The following is a 27,275-nucleotide window of genomic DNA, read 5'->3' as shown; positions in this document are numbered from 1 at the left end:
TGCTGAAACGCGGGAATATTTTCTACGATGTTATACAAAAGCTAATCGAAACGTTGTAACGAGATCGTAAACAGAAAGGGATAAATATTTTGTTTAATGATATGAAATTATTGGACAACCTAACAGATGCACGCCGATAGAAGAACGCTGATAGCAAATGAATAAATATATGTGCAGTAAATATCTCTTAACAAATTCTGTCACCAGTTAATTCTTACACTACGAGTCGCTGCCTCTTAAATCTAATTTCGACGTGTCGCGCGTTTCGCATTTACCACCGGAAACGCGTTTATAACCGATATAGAAAAAAGTAGGTGAACAAACACGCGAGAGACGTTGCGACAACGCCTCCCCTCGGACGTATGGTACAGTAAAACTTATGTTACAATAATCAGCGATCAAAGCCTTAGATAATAACACGTGAGCGGGGATACCTCGACGTTTACGGGTGAATTTTCCGTTTCCACTGACGCTCGTAATGTACACGCTCTTACCCCGTTTCCCTGCCGCCTCTCTCGTCGTTTTGATCGTTAACTTGTGAAATTTGTTCACGACGCCGACACACCTCCAACGCGCTACAATTCCCACGAGCGAGATTATCAACTAAGCGACTTAATTAATTAAGCCTAAGGATAACGTCGGAGAACTTGCTGCGAGATATGAATGAATCGCGCGACTTAAGTCTCGGTTGTTTCTGTACAAACGGCATTATCGATACAAAGATTCGTCACGGTCGACGCTAGCTCGACTACCAGGAGTTAGAATCTCCCGAGCATTCTCGAAGATGAACCAAACAATGATCGTACGCGTTAACCAATTACCTATCTACGACATAAAATATATAAATAAACCATAATCGCTTATGAAGTAACCGACGCTCGATCATCTCTGGACTTCAGAATCTATTCGTACGGACTTTTACCTTTCATGGGTTATCCTTCTATTCGCGCGATCAATTTGCATTATTGTTTTTTTTTTTTTAAAAGAAAAAATATTCGCTGCATTTAAATGTGCAGACACGAAGGGGATAAATAGAAATATTGCATGATCGTCTACGTATCTGCGTTGATAAAGGATTCGTATAGTAATCTATATTTTCTTCGCACGAACAGTATCTCCACACGTTCTTCGAGTCATGGTTACGTTGCAAATTTCCTTTTTTTTACCACTATATGTCATGTTTCCGTTCACTTGAATTTGTACAGTTTTCTCCCCCCCATTATGCATCGACCACTTCATAAAAGTCACCCTCATCAGTGCAGTACGAAATCCGAAAAGTTCTTTGTTCGTACTGAGACTTTTGTTCGCGAAATCAACGCGAGAAAAGAAAAGATACATACTGAAGTTTCAATTTGTTACGTTCGTGCAATGTCGCCAGATATAACTGTCCCATTTCGAGGTAAACGTAAAAGGTACAATACCGTTTAAAACTCGACAGTTCTAAAAACTGTTTATGCATGAAAATCAATCATCCACCCTGTTCGGTTACATTACCCATTCGGACCATTAAAATTCGGCGCTACTGATGTATGAATGTTCGATGAGCCAAAGCGATCGGCGCTTTAAAGAAAAGCCCGTTCCTCGATTTTCCGGTCAAAACGAAAGTCAGAAATTCTCGGTAAAATCTACCCTAACCCCTTTACAAACAGTTAAAAAGAATCCGCCTCGGAAAACCTCGTTCCGTCACCTTCCAAGTAATCGTCTTTCTCTCTGACCCCGGGAATACGATATTGCAAACGTTAATCTCTTGGTAGGAGTGTATTTCCTAGCTATCTGGTCCCGTGCACGATGAAATCCAGTTACTTATCTCGTTTCATCCCTACCGATCTTCAGTTCCCCGGTTACTCGTTAAAACCCGACACACCAGGTCTCAGGCTGCTCCGCCGATGGACGAGCTTTCCCAGACTTTCGATATCGATACGTTATAAAATAAACGTTTTATTTGCCCCTGTATGATCCACAGTGAACGATACAGTCCGTGTCCAAATTGTCTGGGATCCTCCAGGTTTTTCAGCTCCGGGACGCTCTGAAATGACAACCTCTTCTCCCAGGCTATCCGCTATGCAACTGGCATGGGCTCAAGGCATTTAGTGTTCCTCCTTGTCCTGATAGGACGCCGTTTCCTTCCGGGTCGCTTGCGTAGCCTCGATCACTTCAAAGCCTTCCGACATGGAAATATCTGTGGGCGATCCATTGTCTTCTACCTCGGAAGAGGAAATAGCGCTACCAGATGTCGGCGCTGCTGATTTCGCTTCCGTGGTCGTATCGGTGCTCGTGCTCGACGCCGCTGGGCTCCCTGTTGCTAAGATTCCAAGTAACGTTCAGCTTCTACTAGCTAAAAGTAACCAGGAACATGCGCAAGCAAGAAAGCAAAGGGAACAGGTGCAAGCAAAACGAAACAGACGATTAGGAAGCGATCGGCGACGGCCACGGAGATGAAATTGCACGGATGATGCCCTAGATAATGCGTTCTGACGATCCAGCACACTGATATCGTTGTATGTTGCTGGTCAAATATTGGCGTATCCTTAATATTAAATTTCTGTTTGCTTCGTTATGATGTTTACTACTGTCAGTTAGGAAATCATTCGACAGAGATCACCATTTTTGATCTTATTCAGTGCACTGCATGCTTTCAATTGTGTACAAGCAATAGATCAACTGAATATTTTGAATGTATTATGATGTGACAATGGTTGATAGCTAATGCTTCCTTTGTCATAAATGTGACACGTGCTAATGAATGCATTCGTGATTAGTAATGCCGAAAGATTCGTTAAAATCGCATAGAATAGAGCCATTTACATTTATTCCAGCCAGTGAAAGATAACTAGATAAGAACATGCAATCGATTCGGTATAAATATGTCAGTTCAGTTAGTTTGACACTTCACATAAAAAGCACTCGATGGAAAAAGAAATAATGATAAAACGATTGTCGTTATTAGTTTTCGTTTTACCAATTTAATTACGCAAATCGGTATTCCTAGCTTCCGATCCCGACATTTAAACAACTGCTAGATAAACGATCTCTCTAAATATTATTCCAAACAACAATGCTTTCGAATCGAGGGCAGATCGCCACTCCAAATTCTTTGACGTACCGGTTTCAGTCGTTAAAGGGGTTATCGATTGCTCAGATCACCAAAAGCGACGGTAAATGAAATTAAAACAGAGGAAAATAATCGGTGCCAGTTCGACAGTGCAAATTGAAACGCGATTCAAAGGTATCGCGTGCCAAACAATTCGCTGACGCGTTAGAGCGACGAGTGTTGGTGACACAAGATCTACAAAGTCCGCGTTCAACATTGTAAAATGATTCAAATCGTGGGGTATCTTTTCAAAACTCGAAAGACAATTCACGTGCAAACGCGCAACTTGAAATGCGTCACTTTCAAATAAATGGACGGACCGTGTTATTTTCTAAATCTGGTAAACGATCCTAACAATCGTATTCGTGGAAACGTTTAACAAGAGAAAATAGAAATATACAAAATAAAACAACCATTATTCTCAAAATTTTGAAAAAAGAAGAAATCACACGTACATAACTCACTCGATAAGCAAAAAAAAAAAAAAAAAACTTAATTGAATTATTGAGTTAATTGCTTAAAACTATAAAATCGGTGAGATATTTGTTAGCGTTGTACAAACATGAAAATGTGCATGAATGAGAGCGCTGGAAGATGGACACTGGCTCGTAAACAATTAGATAAAGAAATATAAAACGATTAAAAACTAGTCAATTCAAATTGAATAATATAGAAACCTTCGTTACTTTGTTGTTCGCTCGACTGAGAATCGTTCGTCGTGCCTCTGGCTTCTTCCGCGACTTGTCCCTCGGAATTGGTCGACTCCGACGCAATCTGCACTGTTGAACTCGTCGAAGACGCTTCTTCTGTCGATCCAGACGCCATAACGACCGATACTTCCCATGTCTGCGTCAATTCAGAGGATTGAGATTCTGGCGATAGTTCGGCCATGCGAGGCTGCCCATGGTTACGAAACAGAAGGTTTTGTAATTGTGCCTGTCGCAGAATCACAGGCAGCTCGTAATGATGGAAGAAGTATAGCATCGAGTGCTGAAATCATAACAGAAACGCGACTCATCGTCAATTATCCATAATTCATACTCTCGTTGTCTTATAATAAATTAACCGCTCGTACTGTTTACTTAAATAAATAGAGTACCTTAAAAAATGAACTGCAATAGTAAATGATGATTTTAAATTATTATATTTGTCAGACCTACGAGTTCCGACAGGGTTAAGGATATCGTATATCGTAGAACATCGAATAATCCTGATGAACTGATAATGCCAATTATAATGACCTGTCAAAACATGTCATCGCCACGAACGCTATCGAATGCAATTCGAAAAGGTTTTATATGAAAAATGAATTAACTTTAACTTAACATACACGAAACAATTCGTATGAATATTTTCGCAAAATCTAACCGGAACATTCCATCTAAATTACAGATCTGGAAGGGTTAGGTCAGTACAAATTTAACGATTTTCTATATTACTTGACGATCGATTCGTATAAAAATTATACGTAGTTCGACTAATAACAGCGTCGAAAGTAGTTCTGATTTGTCGCAAGTTTGAAATGGCTGCACTCGTTCGGCTCGCGAGTTAGTAGTAGCCACTTCTGCCACCATTGAAGGTGTTAGTACCTAGCACAGACTGGTGTATATGGGCTCACGATATCGCTTGTTTCTGGGAACTATGTGTACGTCGCTCGTGACCAACAAATTTATATGGAAATTCGCCAAATTTGTTCTATACCGATTCTCTCGTTCTCTTCGTACTCTTCGGAATCCCTGCGCCAATCTGTCTCTCCCTCTGTCGCTCTCTCTCTTTCTCTCTTCCCCTTCGCTACCCTTCAGAGCACGCTACCGATAGCAATACCCTTATTCACAGTAGTTGCAAACATTCTACACCTGCGTACGGGGTATGCATAATTTTCAGTCGCCGCGAGACAAATAAAAACATTTCTGAAATTATTTTAAAAATCTCGAATCCGTCATACGAGCCACCCGAGCGAATTGCAACTTAACACAGTAAAATCACAACTGCCAGGGAATAGTATTTTTAGATACTATGTAATAATTAATTTTTATTAATCGATTTCGATTAAGCTTTGACGAATGCTTCTTAGATAAGTGTAATTCTGGTTATTGATAATAGTATATACTTTAAAATGAATGAAAAATAAGAAACTACTCAAAGAAAAATTAATCTGGGAGGTAAAAACATATGATTTTCGTGTAGCGTCCTTTCCTTTTCACAGCAATGTCAATCGATACGTTCTCGCTGAAAGCTGCCTGACTCTGGTCGTCGCGAGCATCAGACAGGGAGAGTCCAGCTCGAAGATACAAATACAAAAAAAAAAAAAACAAAAAAACAACGTCAAAATGAAACACGCAAACCGATAGCTCGAGAACGTCAGAAGAAGGGAAAAGAGTGGCTGAATATGGAAAATAGATATCTCGAGACCGAGCACCTGTCGTCGACATGAAGGAAATGGTATCCACGGTGATTCGTCGGGTATAACGGAACGAATCTGTATCGTTTCAGAAAAAGAAGACGACTCTGAGGCAAAAGCTGGGATCGGTGCTGGGTTGCAGGAACGGGGGAACGCGACGAGGTACGAGATAGGTTCGCTATGCGGAAGGAGAAAAAAAAAAATAAGCCCGAGTTAAAACGATGGTTAGGGTGAAAGCAGGTTACCGAGGAAATCGGATTTTCGTTTGCTGGATAATCAACGCCGATGACATCGATATCGGCCGGCATATAATCACGCCGCGGGGCTAATCGCCTGAACTTTGACCTATACAGAAAAGGAACGAGATGGAGGGATAGATAGATAGGGCGGGAAAGGGGGAGGCGGGAGCGCCAGGAATCAAAACGATCCGATTTACCCAGTCGTGTCTTGTTGCCCTCCGGGTTTTTGAATTTTCCAGCGGTTCGCTCTATTCGTAAACTCGTTCCCAGAAAATAATTGTCGATCGTCGCCGCCAGGTTGCTCTTGTTAACAAACCACGCTTAACTATCGGCAGATGTTAATCGTAACTGGTCCAGGACCGAGTAACTTAATTTCCCATCCGAGGAATATTGTCGAAATTCGCGGCGACCAGGCTTACCGTATTTTCCGGTTATTGAATACAACTGAGGAAAATTAGATCCAACCGGAGCAAAATAACTATCTGACAAAAATATAATATATTTTCATATAATATATTTAGAATCTCCACCATTCCAGGTTAAAAGGCCAAAACCATGTTACGGTAGAGTTTCGAGTATCCGGAATGTTTATAATAAAATCGACAGGGAGTAGGTGCCTAAATTTTTAGCGAAAAAAAACAATATCAAATCGTTCTGGAAAAATTATTTTCGGTTGCAGAGATCAATTACAATCATTTTTGGCCATTACACATACCCCCGAAATCCTACTCAGTTTCGAGGAAAAAATTCCTAAACGAAAATATAATGTATGGCCAGAAAATGTACCCCGAAAATTACATACAAATCTTTAAAACATCATAACTTCTGAATGGATTGGCCGATTTTAATGTTTAAAAAAGCAAACGACGCGTATTTTAGCGAAGAATATGTAGAAATTACAAAAATAATCGAAAAGTTAATCCTTGACCTCGAAAAATGAGGAAAACCCCCATAGAAGTGGGTCTAATTTTCAAACTGCCATAACTTCTACAATAGTGAATATATTTCAATGAAACTTTTTTCTAAAATAGAGTTCATAAGTACCTACAAAAAAGTATTAAACAACTTTTCTGTAGTGTGTTAAACAAAATTATTAAAAATTAAGAACGAGTTTTTAAAAAAAATCGACAGGGGGTAGGTGCCTAAGTTTTCTGGCGTAAAAAAAAAATTTCAAATCGTTCTAAAAAAATTATTTTCAGGTAGCGGGGTCAATTACAATCATTTTTGGTCAATAGACATACCCCCAAATTCCTACGCACTTTCGAGAAAAAAATTCATTACCGAAAATATAAATGTCTGACCATACCATTGATATGTTTCACTGAAATTTCGTCCGCATCTTTAAAACGTCATAACTTCTGAACGGAGTGAAGGATTTCCATTTTCAAAAAAGCAAACAACGCGTATTTTAGTGTAGAATATGTAGTAGTTATAAAAATATTCGAAAAGTTGTTCCTTGACACCATAATGTTAGAAAACTCCCATAAAAATACTTCAATCTTCAAACAACCATAACTCCTGCAATAGTGAATATATTTCAATGAAACTTTCTTCTGAAGTAGAGCCCATGGGTACCTACAAAAAAGTATTACACAACTTTTCTATACGGCATCAAACAAAATTACTAAAAATCAGAAACGAATTTTTAAGGAAAATCGACAGGGGATAGGTGTCTAAATTTTTCGGCGAAAAAAAAAAATTTCGAATCGTTCTAAAAAAATTATTTTCAGTTGGAGGGGTCAATTAAAATCTTTTTTGGTCAATACACATATCCCCGAAATCCTACGCATTTTCGGGAAAAAAATTCTTTACCGAAAATATATGATGTAGCCAGAACTATTTCTGTAATTTCGTTTTCTATCTCACTTCTTCTCGTGGTACAGAGTACGTAGAACATAAGATTCTCTAATAAGAACCACAGAACTTTAGAAAATGATCGAGAATGTGTTATAAAAATTCTTGATGAATTTATTATCAACAGAATCGAACAGAACTCGATAGACATTTACGATAGACGAATTACGATAGACATTTCTTCACAATTCGTCGTCCGTTTGTGTAAATAGAAAATATTCGCGTTGCGTATAATGCACATCCATACTTTTAGTACGCACCTACGTTATGAAACGATATTCCTTCTGTGCACGCGCATTACAGTTTAATCTGTTATGCATTCGTATCTTTTATCGGCTAATTAGCCATTCCATTACACTTTAATGGTATTCAATTTTTCCACGCTAAATATATACATCACATATCGAACGTAGTTATTAACGCCAACAGCTACCTATTGTAATGCCATTATAATAATAACTGTTAATACGCTCATCGCGATGATCTAATTATGATTCATTGGATTATCAAAGTACGCTATCATATCAGATTACCCAGCGTATAATTGGCGCAGCGAAAAATTTATTTTTGCGTGCAAAATTCCAGCGACTCGTAATACACGTGTGCACGTTGTGCCAAAGTCCCTTCGAATTTTAACTTTCATTATCATATTTTATCCATCCATGTAAAACTGTATCTTCGTCTCGTAATTTTTAAAGGTCCACTCGAACGTGATTACAATTACTTTTCGTACGAATTCGCGATACGTTAAACGGCTTATTAGCAGATTTCGAATATTCTAAGAATACAATGCTACTGCTGTCAAGAGACGTCCAGAGCGGGTCTGATGCAACGAAATTACAATTGAACGGTATTTATGTACGCTCATTGAAATCCTGAGTCGACATTAAATTATTCTCATCGATTGAGCTGTCAGGTGCATTGTCCTGGTGGCGTTTACGCAACTTAAGTTTGAGCGATGGTGGACCCATTGCTGCAGAGCAACGGCTACTCCCTGCTCTTCATTCGCTACCGTCACTGTCAATAGCAGGTTTTTCACCGGTAGCCAATAGGATCTCTCTCACTCTCTCCCTCTCTCGCTCTTGTAAAATATTCTCCTTTCGTTTCACCTCGTTGAATTTAGAAACTCGTTATCGAAAAATCAATTATGGACTTTTCTCGAAAACCCATAAGGCTCTGTACCGGTGTTATTAATTGCTGATTAAATAAGGTACAACAAATTTAACTTTTCTATGGAAAATTTCATTCTCTATAAAATTTGTTAAAATCATTTCTTTTTTTAACTATTTAGAGTAATAAAGTTTTAATTTATACCTCTTATAATTCAAAGGGTACAATTCAGAGAAGCTTACACAAATTTGTTGAAGTTTTTACTTTCCAGAGAATCGTCTTCTACCATAACGAACTCTGTCTTTTTTACGAATGTGACGATGCTATCGCGCGTTGATCACAAGTTCGCCAAGACTATATGAGAAGTTACTAATTTTTCTTCGCCAGCACTTTACATTCGTACTCTTGAACCGTAGGAAAGTTATAAACTCCGGAGCATTATAACCTCCTGTGAACGGAACTCTTTAAACTTTGCGTACTTGTCGAACTCCTGAATTGAACTCCTTGAATAACTCTACATTTCCGTAGAACTTCCAAACTCTCGAGTACTATGAACGTGTCCTAACTACATCGAAATGTTGAGTGTATGCAGGACCAGCGCCAAAATTACGCGGACGCTCTAACGAAACAATGATTTAACACTGACGTAGGAATTCCGATATAACTTGTTATTCGAAAATGTAATACAAGGTTCTAAATACATTTCTAAAACAGTACACTGTTTGAGAGGTGAGAACATCGACCAAAGTATCTTGTTCATCGTTCTCATAGCTTTCGACGACTATTCCAATAATTTTATAATTCAAATTCAATCGACTAATCTTGCTACTTAATTTTATTTCTGCATAATGAAGAGGATACTCGGTTATTGACACGAGGATTATCACTGGTTGTGCCTGCGGAGCACAGTCGTGGAAGTTTCTGTTTAACAATAAACAGAGCCGGTTGTTGCCAGGAAGAATAATGCGCGAATATTTCGTTCGGAAGGAGACGTTCTCGCAAACGCGTACTTAGATAAAATGTTTCGGGATTAAGGCACGGGCAGCCATTGCGAATGGCGAAATAATTGTCCTTCGTGTAAGCACTCCTTCGGGAATACAAAAGTTTGCGCGAGAACAGTTGTTCGTTCGTGCTGAAAACGGGCATTAATCAGGAATACTTTGCGACCTACTTGAGAATACTTGAGCGGAGAATAAATATGTTCAGGCGAAGTTAACGCGCGTGGTAGCCAACGCTTATCAAAGAACTCTCCTCAAACAATGGACATACGTTTCGAAATTATGTCACATCGTATCTTTCCCCTTTTGCGTTTCGCTTACACATCGATCATTTCCGACATCGTTCCTAAGGAATTCTCCAAAGGGCTGCAAACGTGTTTGTCTTACAAATTACTTAGCTCCGAATGTTTTTACCGTCGAAACAATAGAATTTCCTGCGCTGTAAATTCCGGAAATCGAATTAAATCGATAAATAAATTATCCACTGTATACCTAAATCTTCTAGGTTTTCTCTTCCATAATTTATGTATAAACTCAAATAAAATCCGGGAATATCACAAACCAGAAAAATTATTAGTAAATTGTAGCTGAATATAATAGTCATTTCATTAGTGATATTCAGTTATCTAAACTAAAATACTGGTCAATTGGAAAACAGTACAATATTGAGAAATCTAATTCCTTGACGACTGACCAACTGAAAAAAGAATTCCAATCACACGATTGTTTGATAAAAAGTTCTTACCTGTATGAACAGCCAAGATGTGACGAGCGCCAGACTGCTGTACTGCCCATTAAATCGGTAATGGTAAGCGTAGAATGAAAAGTGGTACAAATAGAAGAACCTGAAACAAAAAATAATTACTTCGTCAGTAATAAAATTAAAATGCAGCAACAACAATGTTACTTGACAGATTACACAACTCCTCGGTATTTACAGTACATTGGCAGCCATGCAACAACATGGACTCATTATCGATCAGATCGTACCAGATTCCTACCTATTAAAATATCGAGGCTGGGGTATTACATGTAACATCATTAAAAATTATATAGAATGCCACGCTTAAGATACAATATTTGAAATAAATCTTTGTCTTCAATTTGTTCGAAAAAAAACGAGTTTTCCTAAATTATGCATTTGAAATTATGTATTGCTGTTAAGGCTGTGTTAAAAATATCGAGAATTAAAACTGTCTATCAAGGAACGATTCAAATTTTTAGTAAACTACCAATTTAAAGTTATAATGGTTTCTTTCGGGTGTCTTGTTTGTTTCAATTTATTACAACGTTTGCAAGTCGTTAAAAATAACAGCATGTCGGCCACATTTACGGCGTAATGAAACATTTTTAAACCGGCGAAACTTTCCGATTCCGTGTCTCGAAAAATCATGAAACTTCCTCTCATCGTGGCAAGAATTAATCCTCCTCCGCTTTATGGTAAATAAAACGTAGAAACAGTTTATCTCTTAATCTCCTTCTAACTTAATTACTTGTTACGGTATTTCGTGCCGCCTCGTTTGATGAACAAAGTCGCAAAGATTTCCCTTCGTAATCATTGCCCTGAACTGCTAAAAGTAACGTTCAAGAGATGGGTAAAATTTGAAATACTATTTAAAATTATAATTCGACTAAAATATTATTTCAAACGGGAAATCGAGTTACGACAAATACAATATTTTTATTTGTTAACCTGAAGCGTAAAATAAAGTCAATATTGAGTTTAAACTGCCCTTTGTTCTATAAAAACAAGTTTTATGTTCTATTGTGACACGAGCACCGCCATAATTTTGTTCTTCAGTACGAATAGAAAAACGTTGCATCTGATATTAATGGGATTTTATTATTAACACCCTGTTCTACAATAATCTCTTCTCCGTTGTTCTAAGTATTGCAATTTGTCGACATATTTTAGCTGCGTTCCAAAGGATTTTTAAATTTAAATTGTTTCAACAATAAATTCAACATTCCAGATAAATTTAAAATACTTCCACGGTAAACACGTTCGCCACGAAATACACGGACAGTCATTTTGAAAACGAGTAAGAATATAAAACTATACTCGCCGAGCTCCAAGTTGAAAAACTTCGCAGAAACCCTTGTAAACCTTCGAAAACATCGTTGAATCATAAAATATGTCGAAATTTTCGATAAAATCTTGATCCAAAATTCAGCAGAATCTTTTAAAAAGTCAATCTTTAAAATTGCATGTTAACAGAAACAAAGGAGTTCGTGTTATTGTAACAAAGCCATTAAAATTACAATGTAAATGAACTACGAAGTTACGGTGTACAACATTAAACTTCATAACAAAAAGAACAGAGGCTGCACGAACTTCCGTCATGCCAAATTCCGAGTTTTACTCAATGAACATAAAAAAAGTCGTAAGATGACTTCTTTTTTTTTACTTTTAGCCTCATCTTATGGGGACCTTTAAGGTGATAAGGGTGGGGTTGTAATCAAGTGATTTTTACGAGTAGCTGTTACGGGGTTGCCAATATTTGCGGATCAGGGTGGAGTTCAGACTGCAACGCCACCCTTAAGTGAGGAAATTGTGGTTGGGCAGGGAAGACCGGGAGAATAGCGGAAAAATGGATATTGTGTATCCCCTCGATAAGCAAGGTGACTAATTTCCTAAAGTATATGGCGAAACTTTCTTTCATTTAACTTTCGAGCACGCCGCGAACGAAGCTACAAATTTCCTATTAAATACGAGAGAAGGTATATTTGCGTCACACGCCGCTAAATTTCCTTACAAAATCTTCATTAACCCTTTTAAGAAGAAGAATGTACTCCTGATAAATGATAATGGCCAGTTTAGAGGCTAAACAAATATCCCAAGTTCTCTAATTTCTAAAATATTATTTCTAGTTCGTAATTAAAACATGAAAAAGAAAGATACGATGAATTTAATATTGAAATAACAAACTTTACATATTGAACATAACCGTGGAGACTCATGTATAATTATATTTGACGTTGCGTATGAATATTAAAAGCATTCAATTTAAACAGCTCTTATTAATTCTATGCAAAACGATGTCAGGAAGACCGACAGCAGTAAAACAACCCTTGCATTGTTACAAAATTAATTACTACGGTTAATGTTCGAATCGATATTTATAGAATCAACATTTGTTATTCTGTACTCTAATATTCTATATTTTCTAATATAAAATCAGAGTAGAACTTGAATGAATTCAAAAGGCTGCAACATTATATACCACTACAATATATTACATATATTAGTTTTATAAATACTTTCATTTAATAACAGTTGTGATTCGAATTATTATTTGTTACAATAACTGTTTTAATATTGACAATCTTAATATTTACAAACATCTGAATGACCAAGAAACTAATAACGAGCATTCTAGTTTGGTATTAATAAATAGAATCGTATCGTAGCTAAAATTACATTCACAATCGTCGCTTAAATTACGAGGATGTTGCTTCTCCGTAAACGATTCTGCCCTAAACACATAACACGCCCGAAATCTTACACAGTGCGAATTTATGTACGTTGAGCAACGGTCCAAAAGCGCTTCTGCATTACGTTTTACGATCCTGCTAGTCGTAAAATGCAGTTTAGGCGTCCGGTCTATTCCGTTTTCGGTATAGTATACGTGTTACGCTCGCATCTAGTAGATCGAGACGAGCTTTGATCAGGCCAAAGATAGTTTAGGCAACTGCATGTAATAAATCTATCCTTTATAGCTTCTTGTGCGCGTAAAAGAAAACTATTGTATCTACACGATGTTTACTATACCGAAGCAAGTGGGAATTTAAAAAATGTAAACGATGAAATATTTACAAGTAAAAAGTATCAATCACCCCATCCGATACACGTGAATTTATTATTCATAATTTTGTTTACTTAAAGAACTAGTAAAATATAACAAATAGATTATTACCACGGCGTCTTTTAATTTAAAATTTGCTTTTGGGAAGTAAATTGGTGAAAAGAAGAAATCACATTATTGATTACTTAAATATTTTCTCGTTTTCGAACAGAGTCCCTTTATTTCGATTTATGTATAAATAATATAGCTTATAATACAGCAATTTTCAAAGGAAGTTTTATAAAATATGTTCGACGATCAACGGATTAAAGGACTCCAAAATCACAGAGGTACGATTAAAGTAGTAATGCTGCCTAGTAGAAACGTCCATGCTTGGTCAGACAAGAGTGGATTTCGGGGAACCACGATAAATCCAACGTTCGTATAACAGTTTGATAATTCGATTTTAACGCAAGCATCGAAAAAAGTGGTAAGTACCTATAAAGACAGGGCGATAGAGTGCAGAAGGAAGAAAGATGAGGAAGAATGCACGTTCAAAATCCCCAGTTACGTATTCCGGAGACATAGCGTCTAAAGTGTCCCACGCTCAGGGAACCACAACCATCCGACGACGATTCATAGGTCTTTCCCGAGAATGGAAAAGGTAAAGAGGGGACTGGAGACTCTCCAAACGCATTCTGAATTCACTGAATAGTGCTGCCCCTCTCTCGGATCGCGAAGGATACGCTTGGACTTTAAGCAAGATTTTTACAAGTTCCCAACTTCCGGTCTCGTCCACGAAATCCCTCCCGCGACTGGCATTACCGACCAGGGCCGTAAATTAAACATTCACGTACGGTACAATTACGCTATTTCTTTCCGCGCGTTGACTGAAATTGTACGCAACGCCAAAGGTGGAAAGCGAAATTTGCAATTTGCTGTTCATCGTTTCCTTGTCGGTGAGATTTAGGGGTTGCAATACAAATAGATCCGCCAGGGGATACTTTGTCTTTCGATCACCTTCTCCGAGGACACAATTCATGGTAGCCGAACGGATCGACAGGATTTACGATATGATAGGTGTATATATTCATATATAAGATATAAATCGTACGAAACTCTTGTTCCAATACAGCGGAGTATCGTTCTCCGTTAAATTCACTCCGTCTCTACCCTAGAATAAATTGAGAAACAGAAGTAAACAAACGTCGAAATAAACGTAGCCGCGATAGAAGACGGAGTTGCGTAACGCGGACGATCGAATCGAGGCGAGTATTCGGCTGACAAAACCGATATCCCGAAGCGTCCTCCCGCTCAACGTTCAAGCACTTTTTTTTCCTTATGTCCAGTATATTACCAGAAAATGGTGCACTTAGTAGGAGCGAAGAAAAAAAGTAAGGGAAAACGAAAACAGAGGAAAAGTGAAGGAGGAGGAATATCCTGCAGCGGTGGCCCGATACAGGAAAGAGGATCGCATTAGGTAGAGCCAAGGGCCAAGAGAAGAGGCAGAAGAGGAATAAGAGAAAGAAGAAGAAGAAGAGAGAGAGGGGCAATGGAGATGTAGCCGTCTCCATAACTGTACGGTCCACTCGACTAACGTAAGTATATTGTCAATCAATCCACGGTATAAAAGCAATCTGAGGTTCGGTCGACGGGGTGGCGGGATCCCGTGGGGCGTGGACGGGCCGAAGGAGCTAAGGATTCAAGGAACAGAGAAAGGAGAGTGGCTCCAGGGAGAAGGGGCACCGAAGGAAGAGGGTAGAGAGTGCAAACAATCCCCTCTCGCTTCTATAAGGAGGAACCGAGCGAGAGAGAGAGAGAACTTGATAGAAAAGGAGAAGTCCTTTACTCTGGCCACTCGAAGGACCCTGCCCAACAAGTAGGATGAAACGAAACTCCTGCCCGGTACCTATATCTATGCTTATAGACACGCGTGTAGGTGTACACGGCGTGTGTGTGTGTGTGTGTGTAAGGATGTGATCGCGTATATAGTGAACTCAGCGTGACCGAACGGATATGGCCGATGGTGGAATATATCTGAAAACGTCGCTTGAAGACCTGGGTGTTCTCGAGGAGGTGACGTGTCCTGTTCACGGGGAGTTCCAAGTGCTGGGAAAATATATCGGTCTGACCGCCAGGAGAGACAATGACAGCGACGAGGAGAGAATCCTGGCGTCGGATTGATGGACGTCTTTCAAAAAATCTCTTATTTACGGTTCTCGTTTTATGGGAAGTCAGTCGCGCAAAATGAACCTAATACCGCCGGTGATCACCAGTTATTTCCAATTGCGCAACACGATGTCATCCCCTTTCTACCCTGCTCCGCCAGTTACACTTGGATTCGAAACGCTTTGGCAGAATCTTAACGCCAACTGAATACGCACGTTTTATTTTATTTCTTTCATTCGACGTTTCGAAACTAATTTTTCATGCGATTAAAACGATATCTCAAGAGACCAAAATAAGACGAAAATCAAGAATAGGATGTTTGTTTCAATTAACAAATTACTGTTCTTATTTTGGCCAACATCAGCCCCTTAAATTCTGACATATGGTGGACGAAGACCCTGTATACAGGCGTCGACAACGGTATATACAACTCCTATCCAGACAGGATAACGCAGATGACTTCAGCCATGCACCAGCAAATAAGGTTACACGCCCCTTGCGACCCAATGAAAAGTTGTCCCCCACAACGTCTACAAGGGGTGGCCTGGACTAGCGGAAAATGAAATAATATCGACGCAAACACACGGGACCGAGCGCCAAAAGGGCCGTGGATAAATACATAAGAGAGTTTATGGAAGTAACATTGGAAAAAGGAGATCGAGAAGGATAGGAAAATTTTTGAAAGGAGAGGTTTAGAGAAAAAGGAGAGATACGTCGTGGGATCGTACCACGTGGCAAAGCTCTTTGTATACCACAGATTTTTCGACGTTGAGACGGATAGCAAATCTGGATAATGTATTTACAGAATCTCGCGCCGTGACCCGTCACGGATACGCAAAACTGTTCGTATTGTTTGCCCAACGACACTTTTTATTTTGCTCTTCGTATCGCGTGCACGTTATACTTTAAAAAAGTAAAGATCAACCTGAGCGTGTTGTGTGCTGATTCGATTCTTCGATAACTACATTAATACTTAAAAGCCTGATTCGTTCCTTATTGCGCGAATATCTTTTCAATCTCCTACGATTTAAAGAAAATGAGTATTTGCATCTACTTCGTACTAATAGGAATATTTTACTGTGTAAATAAGTTAAATATTGAGCACTTTTATTTATTATGTGAATATAATCACTACTCAAGAACAATGAGAAGCCATTTAAATACCATTTGAACTTTAGATTTTACTATATGACCTGTGTCTCGAAGGTACAAAAGAAGAGAGAGAATATCCTAGAGATGCTTCTGGGGAGCTGTTAAAACCAGCCGACTCCATCGAAATCCGTTGAGCGTGATAAAATGATCTCTTTCGAGAGTGTCGAGCAAGTAACGTACCAGTGGTAATCATTAATCATGCGATACCACGTGTGGGCCACCTACGACCACGCTCGGAATGTTCGAAAGAGAGGGACGAAGAAAAGAAGAAGTGGTACAGAGAGGAATCATATAAAGCTCGTGCCGGTTATTGTACGGTTGGCAGGTTTATGCGGCCTTTAATGCACCCCTCCGTATTATATCAGTTATATACAAGGTCCACCGCTCTAATAATACAGAATAGAACGCGAAAATTGTTGATTATTCTGCAAGAATCTACGGGATTACCGCAGTCTACGATACTGACTGTTACAGCACGGGCCTGAACGCGGAGAAAATACCAACAACGATAACGACCACGCTATATTGTAGCAAGAGTTGTCAAAATTACATGTATCGCTAGTTTATACGTTTTCGTCCCTAACATTAAATATTAATTATTTCTATGTTATTACATAAATCGAAATTCTAATTTAATATTAATATTTTTCTAACACTCGATTCTGTATGCATTATGTAAAATATGTAGAAATTTTAAGAATATTGAAAAAGTTGTTTTTTAATGAATTTTGAATAAATCGACAGGGGGTAGGTGCCTAAATTTTTCGACGAAAAAAATTATTTTCAGGTAGAGGGGTCAATTACAAGCATTTTTGGTGAATAGACATACCCCCGAAATCCCACGCAATTTCGAGAAAAAAATTCGAGTAGGTGTGAAATTTTTCGAGAAAAAAAAAAATTTCAAATCGTTCTAAAAAAATTATTTTTAGGTAGAGGGGTCAATTACAATCATTCTTGGTCAATAGACATACCCCCGAAATCCTACTCAGTTTTGAGAAAAAAATTCATTACCGAAAATGTCATGTCTGACCAATCGTTTAGACGTTCTACTGAAAATTCATGTGCATGTTCAAAACGTCATAACTTCTGAACGGATTGAAGGATTTTAATGTTTAAAAAAGCAAACGACGCGTATTTTAATGAAGAATATGTAGAAAATCAACAAATATTGGAAAAGTTGTTCCTTGACCCCGTAAAATTAGAAAACCTTTTGTTCAGACGTAAATGCACGAATGTAGTAATCTCAGCAAAGAATGGAGGTACTATTTCTTAGACTTGGAAATGAGATCCAATGGAACGTCCTGGAATGCGAATTCACACGTGCTACTTATTTGATCCATGACAATGGTTCACGAGATGAATCTCAACCCATGAATAAGATGCACATAGCGAAGTACGAATATTATATCTCGTGAATTTAAAAACACAAAATAATCCCTTCGATATCTATCCGTTCCTCAGTGGATTCTAATCACTATACTCAGGTAAAATCTCTAATAAATTAGACATTTCAAAATCTACTGTCTTTACTAAACTAAATTAAATTAAAATAAGAAAATTTCAGTAGTTTTCGAACGCAGTATTATTCACGTTTATCAGAATAAGGAAGCGAGAAAGCACGGATTCGTTCAATCTGGTGGTTCTTTGGTCGAACCGTAATTACAACAATTAAGCCTTAATTACTCGTCGTTTAAAGTACTTGCTCGAGATCTCGGCCAATCGTATGAACTTAGGAGCAAACAACTTTGGTGCGTTTAAAGTAGCATTAAAATTGATCGGATCGAAATGGACATAGGAAATACCGCGCTGAGCATCGTGTAAGCGAGTCACGGAACTCAAAACTTTCTCTAAAATGTACGAGATGGTAATTAACTGTCCCAGAGGATCATATTGATTGCCTGGGAACGAGCACTCCCTCGCGCATTTACGAACTCGTAACAGTCGCAAAGCAAATTCGGGAAGACCGACGATACGATGATCCGATAACCGAGCGGTATATCGTTAATATTTCATCGTACCATGTCGAGAAACTTTGCGGTCACGCGTTCATTCCACCGATCGAAGCATCTTCTTCAAAAATCAAATGTACACGTTTCGTAATTTACGAACAATTTACTTTTAACTAGCCACGTAGTATTTGACACTTTTAAAGCTGTTCAGACTCAGTTTTTTTCGAATAGAAACACGGACAAACTGTTCTGTAATCACAGATTCGCGCAGATCGATTTCGACATACCCGAATAAAGGTAAAATTGCTTATTTTCCTGAGACGATCGCGGCGGAGCGATAAAACGCGTCTTTGTAGTCACTGCAGTGACCACTTTGCAACGACCAGGCGTGGTTGAATCAGAGTTTAAGAGATCGCTAGCTATTGGCAAGCTGCTCGTGCAAACCGCCAATGGTCTCAATTGGGCGAGTTTCCATGTCCTCTTAAAAACGATTGTAAATACTTCCGAACATCTGAACGAATTTAACGCGTCCGCTTTTAAAGTCGATTCACGTTGAGTTTTCAATGGCCAATATATATACGGAGTGTTTTACACGAAGAAACATATTATACAGTATTCTTAGATTGTTGAAAATTCTAGTGTAACAACGAATAAATTAAAGAGAATTTTTTTACGTCCATATCATGAAGCGAGTTATTTAATAATTTCATTTCTAATATCATAAAATTTAATTCTCTTGAAGACTTAAAGAGTATTTTAAGTATTTCTCTGCTTTTGTAAATAATTTAGTTTCAATCTATTTCAAATTTTCCCCGGCCCTAGTAAAAAGTGAATCTTAAAGTAGCACTTTATTGGAACCTCCTGAATAATATAAAATAAGTGAATGTTCTTATTGGCGAGCTTTCATGGCACATTTGGTCGTCTAAATGCGTTGAAAAATGCTGATCGCTAGATGGTATATTGAATGACAAGGTCGGTACATTACGTCGTACTTCCAGACCTTCTCTTATCGTTATACGACGCCTACTACGTGATATATAAAATCGATATAACATCGTGCAACAAACACTTTTACCGTCAAACTGGATGACAATAACCGCTTCTTATCTTTAACAGGAAATTGCAGCAATTCTTCTAATAAAACCCTCGACATATTTTTATGAACACAGTATCTGGTCAGTGATCAAAAATCATAAAGTGATTTTAAAAAAATAAAAAATAGAGTCACATTCCAAGGTCTTCGATTGGGACTACAGAAGATTAACTTCAACTAATTTATTAATATATAAATGATATATTAAAGACATTAAACCTGGACGAAATCGATTTAAAAAAGAGTTAATTGATCCGTCGATATTATTTTATCAGAACGTAAACGAAAGATAGAAACTGATTCTGTGCCTCAGTAAAAATACACGTTCTTCGAAAAATACTAAGAAAAAGAAGGAAAGAACGCAGCTCATCCTGCAGAATTTGTAACGCAAAGTACGTTCATGACGGTACAACGAAGGAACAGAGTCGACAACGGCTTTCGTTGCGACACGATACCACTCCACTAATTAGACATTAGCGCAACAAACAACCCCAAGGTACCGTGTACCCTGCTTCCACCCTGTCAACCAGTTCCAGAAACCACCCCAATCCCCCTGACGGAATGCTCAAGTTACAAATTAACTTGCAGAGATCATCCATTTCCACCTCGACGCACACCGACGCCTCTTCGGTTCGTAAAACTTGTTCCGACAGAAATTCAAACTCAATCGAAAAAAAAGTATTAAGAATGTTTACCCTTACGGCCAGTTCATTATCTGTAATGTATTTTAAATCTGCGGTGTACGAGCATAAAAAAACATAGAAGGATATTTCTGAACCTTTGTTCCTCCATACATGTTACGCGTTTACTCAGTTTCTACTTAGAAATACCAAAAAGAAAAATAATATGAAATCAATGTCAACAATTGGTATTTATTAGACCGTAGTAGATTTCCATAGTTAGTTAAAAATGATATATTTTTTATTGCAACAGTCCAATGCTTGTAACAGAACTGGATAAAGAGTCAAACAGATTTGACGCTAAACAAATATAATAAATGACAATTAATATATTGCTACATCAAACGCCACAACGTCGACATACAATGCCAATTAGATTGGAAATCTATTGTAATCGTTACCATCGCGATGGGAGATCGGGCAAGCAAGAAATATGATTGCTGACAAGTGAGAAATAACTCAATCGTACAAAACGCGAGAAATTTAATCACTTCAGCGGATAATGTACAGTTTTTTCTTATTCATTTTTTGCCAATCTAGAGAGATGTAATACGAACATCGATCATTAACTACTATAAATAGATACTAAATTACGAATCTACGAAGCGTCTCAATTACGCAAGAAGTCCGTAAAGTAACGAGGATTTTATCGATCTATCACAATGATCGGATTCCATGGTAACGTCACTTCTGAGGTATCCTGCATATCTTCGTGCCAGGACCTCTGGATGTTAAGGTTCGGGAAAGAGGGAGAGAAACGGGAAACGAGAGAAACTTGCCAGCAGCCAGAGAACCGTGAGATATTCGAGCAAGGGTGGGAGGGTTGAACGTTACCAATTATGAGGAATCACGCCTGATCGCGTTCAAAATGTGAAATCGCGCCGTGCACTTTAAATCCACCTCGATAAGGGTCTTGAGTCGCTGATACGAGAGAAAAGAAACAGAATTAGAGGACGCGTCATGCCTTTTCCTCAGTTTCTTTTTTCTTACGCTGTTACTATTTTATAAGTGACTATCTACTAAGTAATTATCATCATAAACATTGAGGTGCTCGACTAAAAATTATATCTGAAATTTCTTTTTTTAAATTGCTCTCACTATCAATTAACGTTGATCTTTTTTGTTTACATTTACCGCATTTACTAAGAATGGATCCTCTTGCGCATTTTATAATACGATGAAATAATTGTTGTTGGACGTACGAGTGAACGAGCCATGTAATACGCACGCGTAAATGCATACGCGTTGATTAATAGCACGAGGCAAAATTTACCGTGCATCGTTGGTCGAAAGCTACAATTTTGTACTCGGTGCTTCTTGTAAAATGATCTATGTAATTATCTGCAAACTGTTACTGGAAGGATATTCTGTTTGTAGCGAGATGAAAATGAACAGAAAGAACTTATGTAATAACTTTACATTTGAGAGTTAAAAGTAATATAATAACACAAGCAATGCATTTAACCGTACCATTATGAGGCTCAACCACATTCATTTATATAAAGTTCCTTTCTCATTGCTTGCATCTATCATTAATAACTTACAAAACGAAGTCTAATAATGAACTATATCCAATTTAAAAGTTATTAAACAAGCAACGAATGAGAAATTCGATAAAACAGTGTCGTGCAGCTGTCAACGGGATCCAAGGGCCCGAAAATGAACAGAATTAAAGGGCAGAAGACAACCGGATTCTTATAATTGAAGGAAGCTTCGACCCTCTCGATGTGACCGTACCCTGGCAACCGAGCCAAGACTTCGCAGAACTTTAAAAGGGCTACGAGAAGTGCCAACGAGAGAGGGGATGAAATTGAAAAAATGAGAGTGGACGAGGAAAGAAACGACGGTAAGAGAGCGAGACGAAGGAAAAAACCTTCAATGCTCCCTTTACTTCCACCGATCTTCCCTCTCCGCAATCATCCCTTCGTAATTAACCTCCATTACGGCAGTTTTCTGTTACCCAACCATTCCTGAACGTGCAACCCTTTTGCGACCACCCTGTTTTCGCGATCCACGAGAGGGACGGATAAAGTTGCCTGTTTCCTAGGAAGCAGTAGGTATCAGTAATAGTTTATTATTCTTCTAATGGAAAGCAGCAGACATCCTCCTACTCTACCCTACTCATCGTCGACGTCTACGGCGTCGTTGTGTCGTAATCGTCTTACGCTTTCCGAGTAAGCTCCTAATTATCACGAACGCTGTCTTAAGATACATTTCCGGTACGCGGCATCGCAGATTTTCGCAAGGGAGTTAAAGGTGAACGAGATAATTAGCATTATAAGGAATAATTGGGGATCGTAAGTCGTTACTCTAACGAGCTTTAAGTTCGATTCTCGATTGTTCTCTAACTGAGGAAAATTGGTGCCAGCTTACCATGAAATACTAATTATCGCGAAGATTGATGTTTGCAATGAATTTATACGTATAACTTCGCTGACTTAATTCGCCCCAAAGCTTCAACGGCAGTTTGAACACTCTCGATGAAACGACAGTAAGATAATAATTTCGATTGTTGTTTACTTTTAAATATGCTCGTAATTTCCTCGCACTATCGTTTCACTGGCCCGTGCAAACGAAACAATAAACACTATTTAAGGTCAGAATTTCTCATCATTACAGAATTGTATCAACATATCGGAGTAATTACTAGCAATTCAGTATCTCCTCCATCTGTACACATTATCTTGGGAAATCGCTTTCAACAGCATCTCAGTGAATACTCGAAATAACAGGCAACTCCTGATACTACCACCACGCTCCTTCGCATAGTTCAGAATTTCCATAAACTATTATCGAACTCGTAGAAAATATACGTTCTTAATAAACTGACAAATTCAATAACGGTAATAGTATTACGCAGACAGGTCGAGTATCTCTTCTCATCAAATAAATTCGTATAAGAAATTCCATGCAAAAATACCCATTGCTTTGTGTAATACAGTTTAAGGATATGAAACTATACGGTTCGTCCTGCGACTATATTTTACCAAGTTAGAGCAGTTCAAAAATTGTGAACGTTTCCATCAATGGCCGACAGTGCATGCTCAAAATATTGATAAATCGATCGTTTACATTGCGACCAAGTTTCGAGAATTGCTCTTGTAATATTATTCGAGACGGTGAAAAGAACCGGGAGGCTGAATTTATTGCTTGGCTTCCGAAATAAAAATGGTTTTACTTTCTTTAAGAAGAAGGTGGTGGGCAGTGGCCTCGATTACTGGAGAAAAGGTCACGTAGCTGAATCTGAAGCTACCTGTGACGATAGATCCTTTCCCAGGTATGTCGAAGCCTTTCGACGAGTCTTTTCCTTGCCTTTGACGGTGATGTTGACACGATCACGGATCCGTAGCGAAATAGAGTCGCTCAACGCGAGGTTTGGTGAGGTCAGCCGCGCCCCACCACCAAACCACGCGTATCGAGCAAAGGCGCGTCTTCGTTACACTCTATCGTCAGATGGGAATGCAGAAACACACACGCCAATTGTAACGCGTCGAGAAAATCGTGCGAATGAAGTTACTCGGCTGAATTCACAGTCGATCGGACACCCTATCCCAATTCGAGGAACATTCGATCCAGATCTGCCAAGATGAAGAAAGAGGAAGACTTCCGTCGAGCCGTAGCCTTCCGTATCAGTATTTATACGTTAAACGGCGACGTGGTGGAAGGAGAGGGTAGACGACGGGGAAGCACGGCGCCATTACTATGCAAATAGATTCGTAGTGACACGATGAGAATGGGCCATACCCCGGTGCACCTAACTGGCGCCCGTCAGGACACCATTTAATAGTGTAGTTTCGCCTGCACACGTCGTCGCGCTCGCCAACCGAGCCCTCTGGTCGAACCACCCACACGGATCCCCCTCCCTCCCTCTTCCCCCTCTCTTTCCGCCATCACAACCACCGGCAGCATCACCGAGGCTCGATACAGGTAATGAAATTGTCCATGCATGAACCGACGGGGTGGCGAACGTTTGTTCTGCGATCGAGCGAATACGTCGTTGCGTGCCTTTTGCGCAGCGAACCAGATTCCCGAGGATTTGCTGGAATTTCAGGTACACAAATGAATACCTATATGATGCGTACGCTCGCAACAGAAACGCGATCCGACGCCACAGTTCCCAGGTAGGGAAGGGACAACGCATGTGTACGTACATAGAATCTCAACGGGCGGGTGGAAATAGACGTGATAAAAATATGAACGAGATGATGAGAGACGAATCGCGTACCAACGAAACATCACGAAACTCCGCCACGGTAGATTTGCAATCCGCTTTTGCACTTATAGTGTCTGTTAATGGCTATCCTATCCTCCTTCCTTTTGACGTCACGCCTGTAGTTTTTCTTTTTTTTACTTTACCACTGGCTCCCCGCACACGCTATAAGATTTCGTCGCGTCGAACGTATACACCGGTACTGTTGCAACATAATAATAATTGCGATATTTTGGACACAAACAAAATATTATTTCTGTCGTGCAAACAGAATGAATCGTGTATTATGCAGAAATAAAAGCATGTACAAAATAATGAAAGACGTAACATCACGAAAGTTCTATTTGATAGATTTACAATTTGTTTACGCGCACGTATTGTATTTTCTGCCCGTTTGTTTTCTCATTGTTTGATCAGGTGCGATTTTTAATGTAATGAATGCTTGTGCTATTTTCCGTGAATATTCTGTCGATGATTTAAAATATCACATACAGTGGGCGCTATTATTGGAAACGGAATATTTGAAATGCAAAATAAAAATGCAAAAAAGATAAAAGATCTTCCACTTCAAATTATTAAAATAACATCTGTTTTTAAAAACAGGCTCTGGTATTTCATAGCTATGAATGTTCATATGCAATCAGCTAAACGAAAGGTACATACATTAGTAATATCACGGAGAAATTCCATGAATTTCTCATTTGATAAGTTAATTAATTTTGAAGCATATTTCGTATTATTAATTACGAAGCAACACGTAAACAAAGTAAGTTATACGTATACAGGGTGTTTGGCCACCCCTAGGAAAAATTTTAATGGGAGATTCTAGAGGCCAAAATAGGACGAAAATCAAGAATACTAATTTGTTGATTGAGGCTTCGTTAAAAAGTTGTAGAAATATTTCCGGCCACACAGTATATTTTCGGTAAAGAATTTTTTTTCTCGAAAATACGTAGGATTTCGAGGGTATGTGTATTCACCAAAAATGATTGCAATTGACCCCCGCAACTGAAAATAATTTTTCCGTAATAACTTTTTAACGAAGCCACAATCAACAAATTGATATTCTTGATTTTCATCTTATTTTAGAATCTCCTATTAAAATTTTTCCCAGAGGTGGCCGAACACCCTGTATATGTATAAAAATGAACACAACTTCTGTCTGAAACGTTATTCAGCAAACAATGTCGTAATTAAATATACGCATACTCGACAAATATTTACAATCAATTTTCTCGAAAATAAAACACGATATAAACAAATTTTATTGCAATTTCTCAATTCACTTTTATACGCAATATATTGTTACACTACAATTACCAATATACAGGGGAAGCAAATACAAGTATTATTAAAGTAAATTAAATTTAAAAAATGCATGCTATTCTGTATAGGTATCAGCGCAAAAATTTCAATTTAACATGTCGTTTATAATATTACAAACAAATGGAATATTCACTATAATAAAACGTAGGGGTTGTGCAAAATACTATTTTAAATTACGAATACCATAAATAAACAGGAATTTTTATTTTGACGATGGCGTACAACTTGCCGCGCGTTTCCAGATTTGTTCAGAAGCTTTTCATAATACGCGGATTAAATGTACAGACATCTCGTAATATCCGTTCGGACGATTATAATCTCTTTTTAAAAAGACACGTTACACTCGAACATTTATCGGCAAACGTATCATTCGTATTTGAATTTATTAAACGTTGACTCGAAAATCGGAAAATATTTTTTACGAATCAAACTAATTTCCGGGGCTCGCGTATTTCAGAATTTAAGGACTGCGTTTCGCATATTACGCGCGCATTATTCACTTTATTTTATACACTTTGAATTATATTTGCAATTCGGGGCAATCACACGTGCGGATCTCGTGAAACATTTATTTCTAAATATTACAAAATTACGAATAATCTTCTTAATTCCTTGTAATGCTCCCGCGTTAGGGAAAACGAATATCAAATATGAACGAGGCTTTAAAAGCTAGAAAGCAAAGAGACGAATAAAATATTAAAACGTTGCCAATGGTTCATAAAATTTAACGTTATCGTGGATGGATTGACCTGTCAGGATGTTAATTTACTACAGAATATTCTACCTGTGTCGGCTATTTTCATTTTACGCTCTTCAAATGATATTTGCACTTCACGGTAGCAACGACGATATTAATATTTGAATATTAACATTTTTAGATCGTCGTACGCGCATCGAATCGAAAAAAAAATTCAACTGTAAATGATTTTTGCTACCCAAGGTATATCGAGACTTGCTTGCAAGAAGAATTAAGGTTATTTAATATAAATATCACTGTAAATATCACTGTAAATATCACTGTAAATATCACTGTAAAAATATCACTTTTGCGCGTATGAAAAATCGAAATTCTAATATTAAGTAACTATCTTTGTGTTTTGGGCAGAGAAAAAACATTGACAAGAAGAGGTAAAACGGGATAAATAATGATTTCTTTTCTCTACATTTTTCAACGTGATTATGCGAACATACTTTCTCGTTCTCGATCCTTATTCCGGT

General features: G+C 38.2%; 1 protein-coding gene across 5 annotated transcripts in view; it reads right to left on the bottom strand.

Annotated features, from left to right (window-relative positions):
* Positions 1-1,364: 1,364 nt before the first annotated feature.
* Positions 1,365-27,275, bottom strand: part of LOC143342174 (membralin) — a 61,031-nt gene continuing 35,120 nt past the window's right edge. For 4 of the 5 annotated variants that reach the window (XM_076765773.1, XM_076765770.1, XM_076765771.1 and 1 more), the window contains 3 exons: positions 10,439-10,538; positions 3,769-4,081; positions 1,365-2,302 (listed from right to left, as the gene is read on the bottom strand). In XM_076765773.1, the coding sequence (XP_076621888.1) occupies positions 2,088-2,302; positions 3,769-4,081; positions 10,439-10,538 (628 nt within the window). In that variant the 3' untranslated portion in view covers positions 1,365-2,087. The remainder of the gene's footprint in view (positions 2,303-3,768; positions 4,082-10,438; positions 10,539-27,275) is intronic. The other variant, XM_076765772.1, reaches the window with a different exon arrangement.

This window comes from Colletes latitarsis, chromosome 5 (genome assembly GCF_051014445.1).
Source record: "Colletes latitarsis isolate SP2378_abdomen chromosome 5, iyColLati1, whole genome shotgun sequence".
Lineage (NCBI taxonomy): Eukaryota > Metazoa > Arthropoda > Insecta > Hymenoptera > Colletidae > Colletes > Colletes latitarsis.
This window is presented reverse-complemented; position numbering and strand designations above follow the sequence as displayed.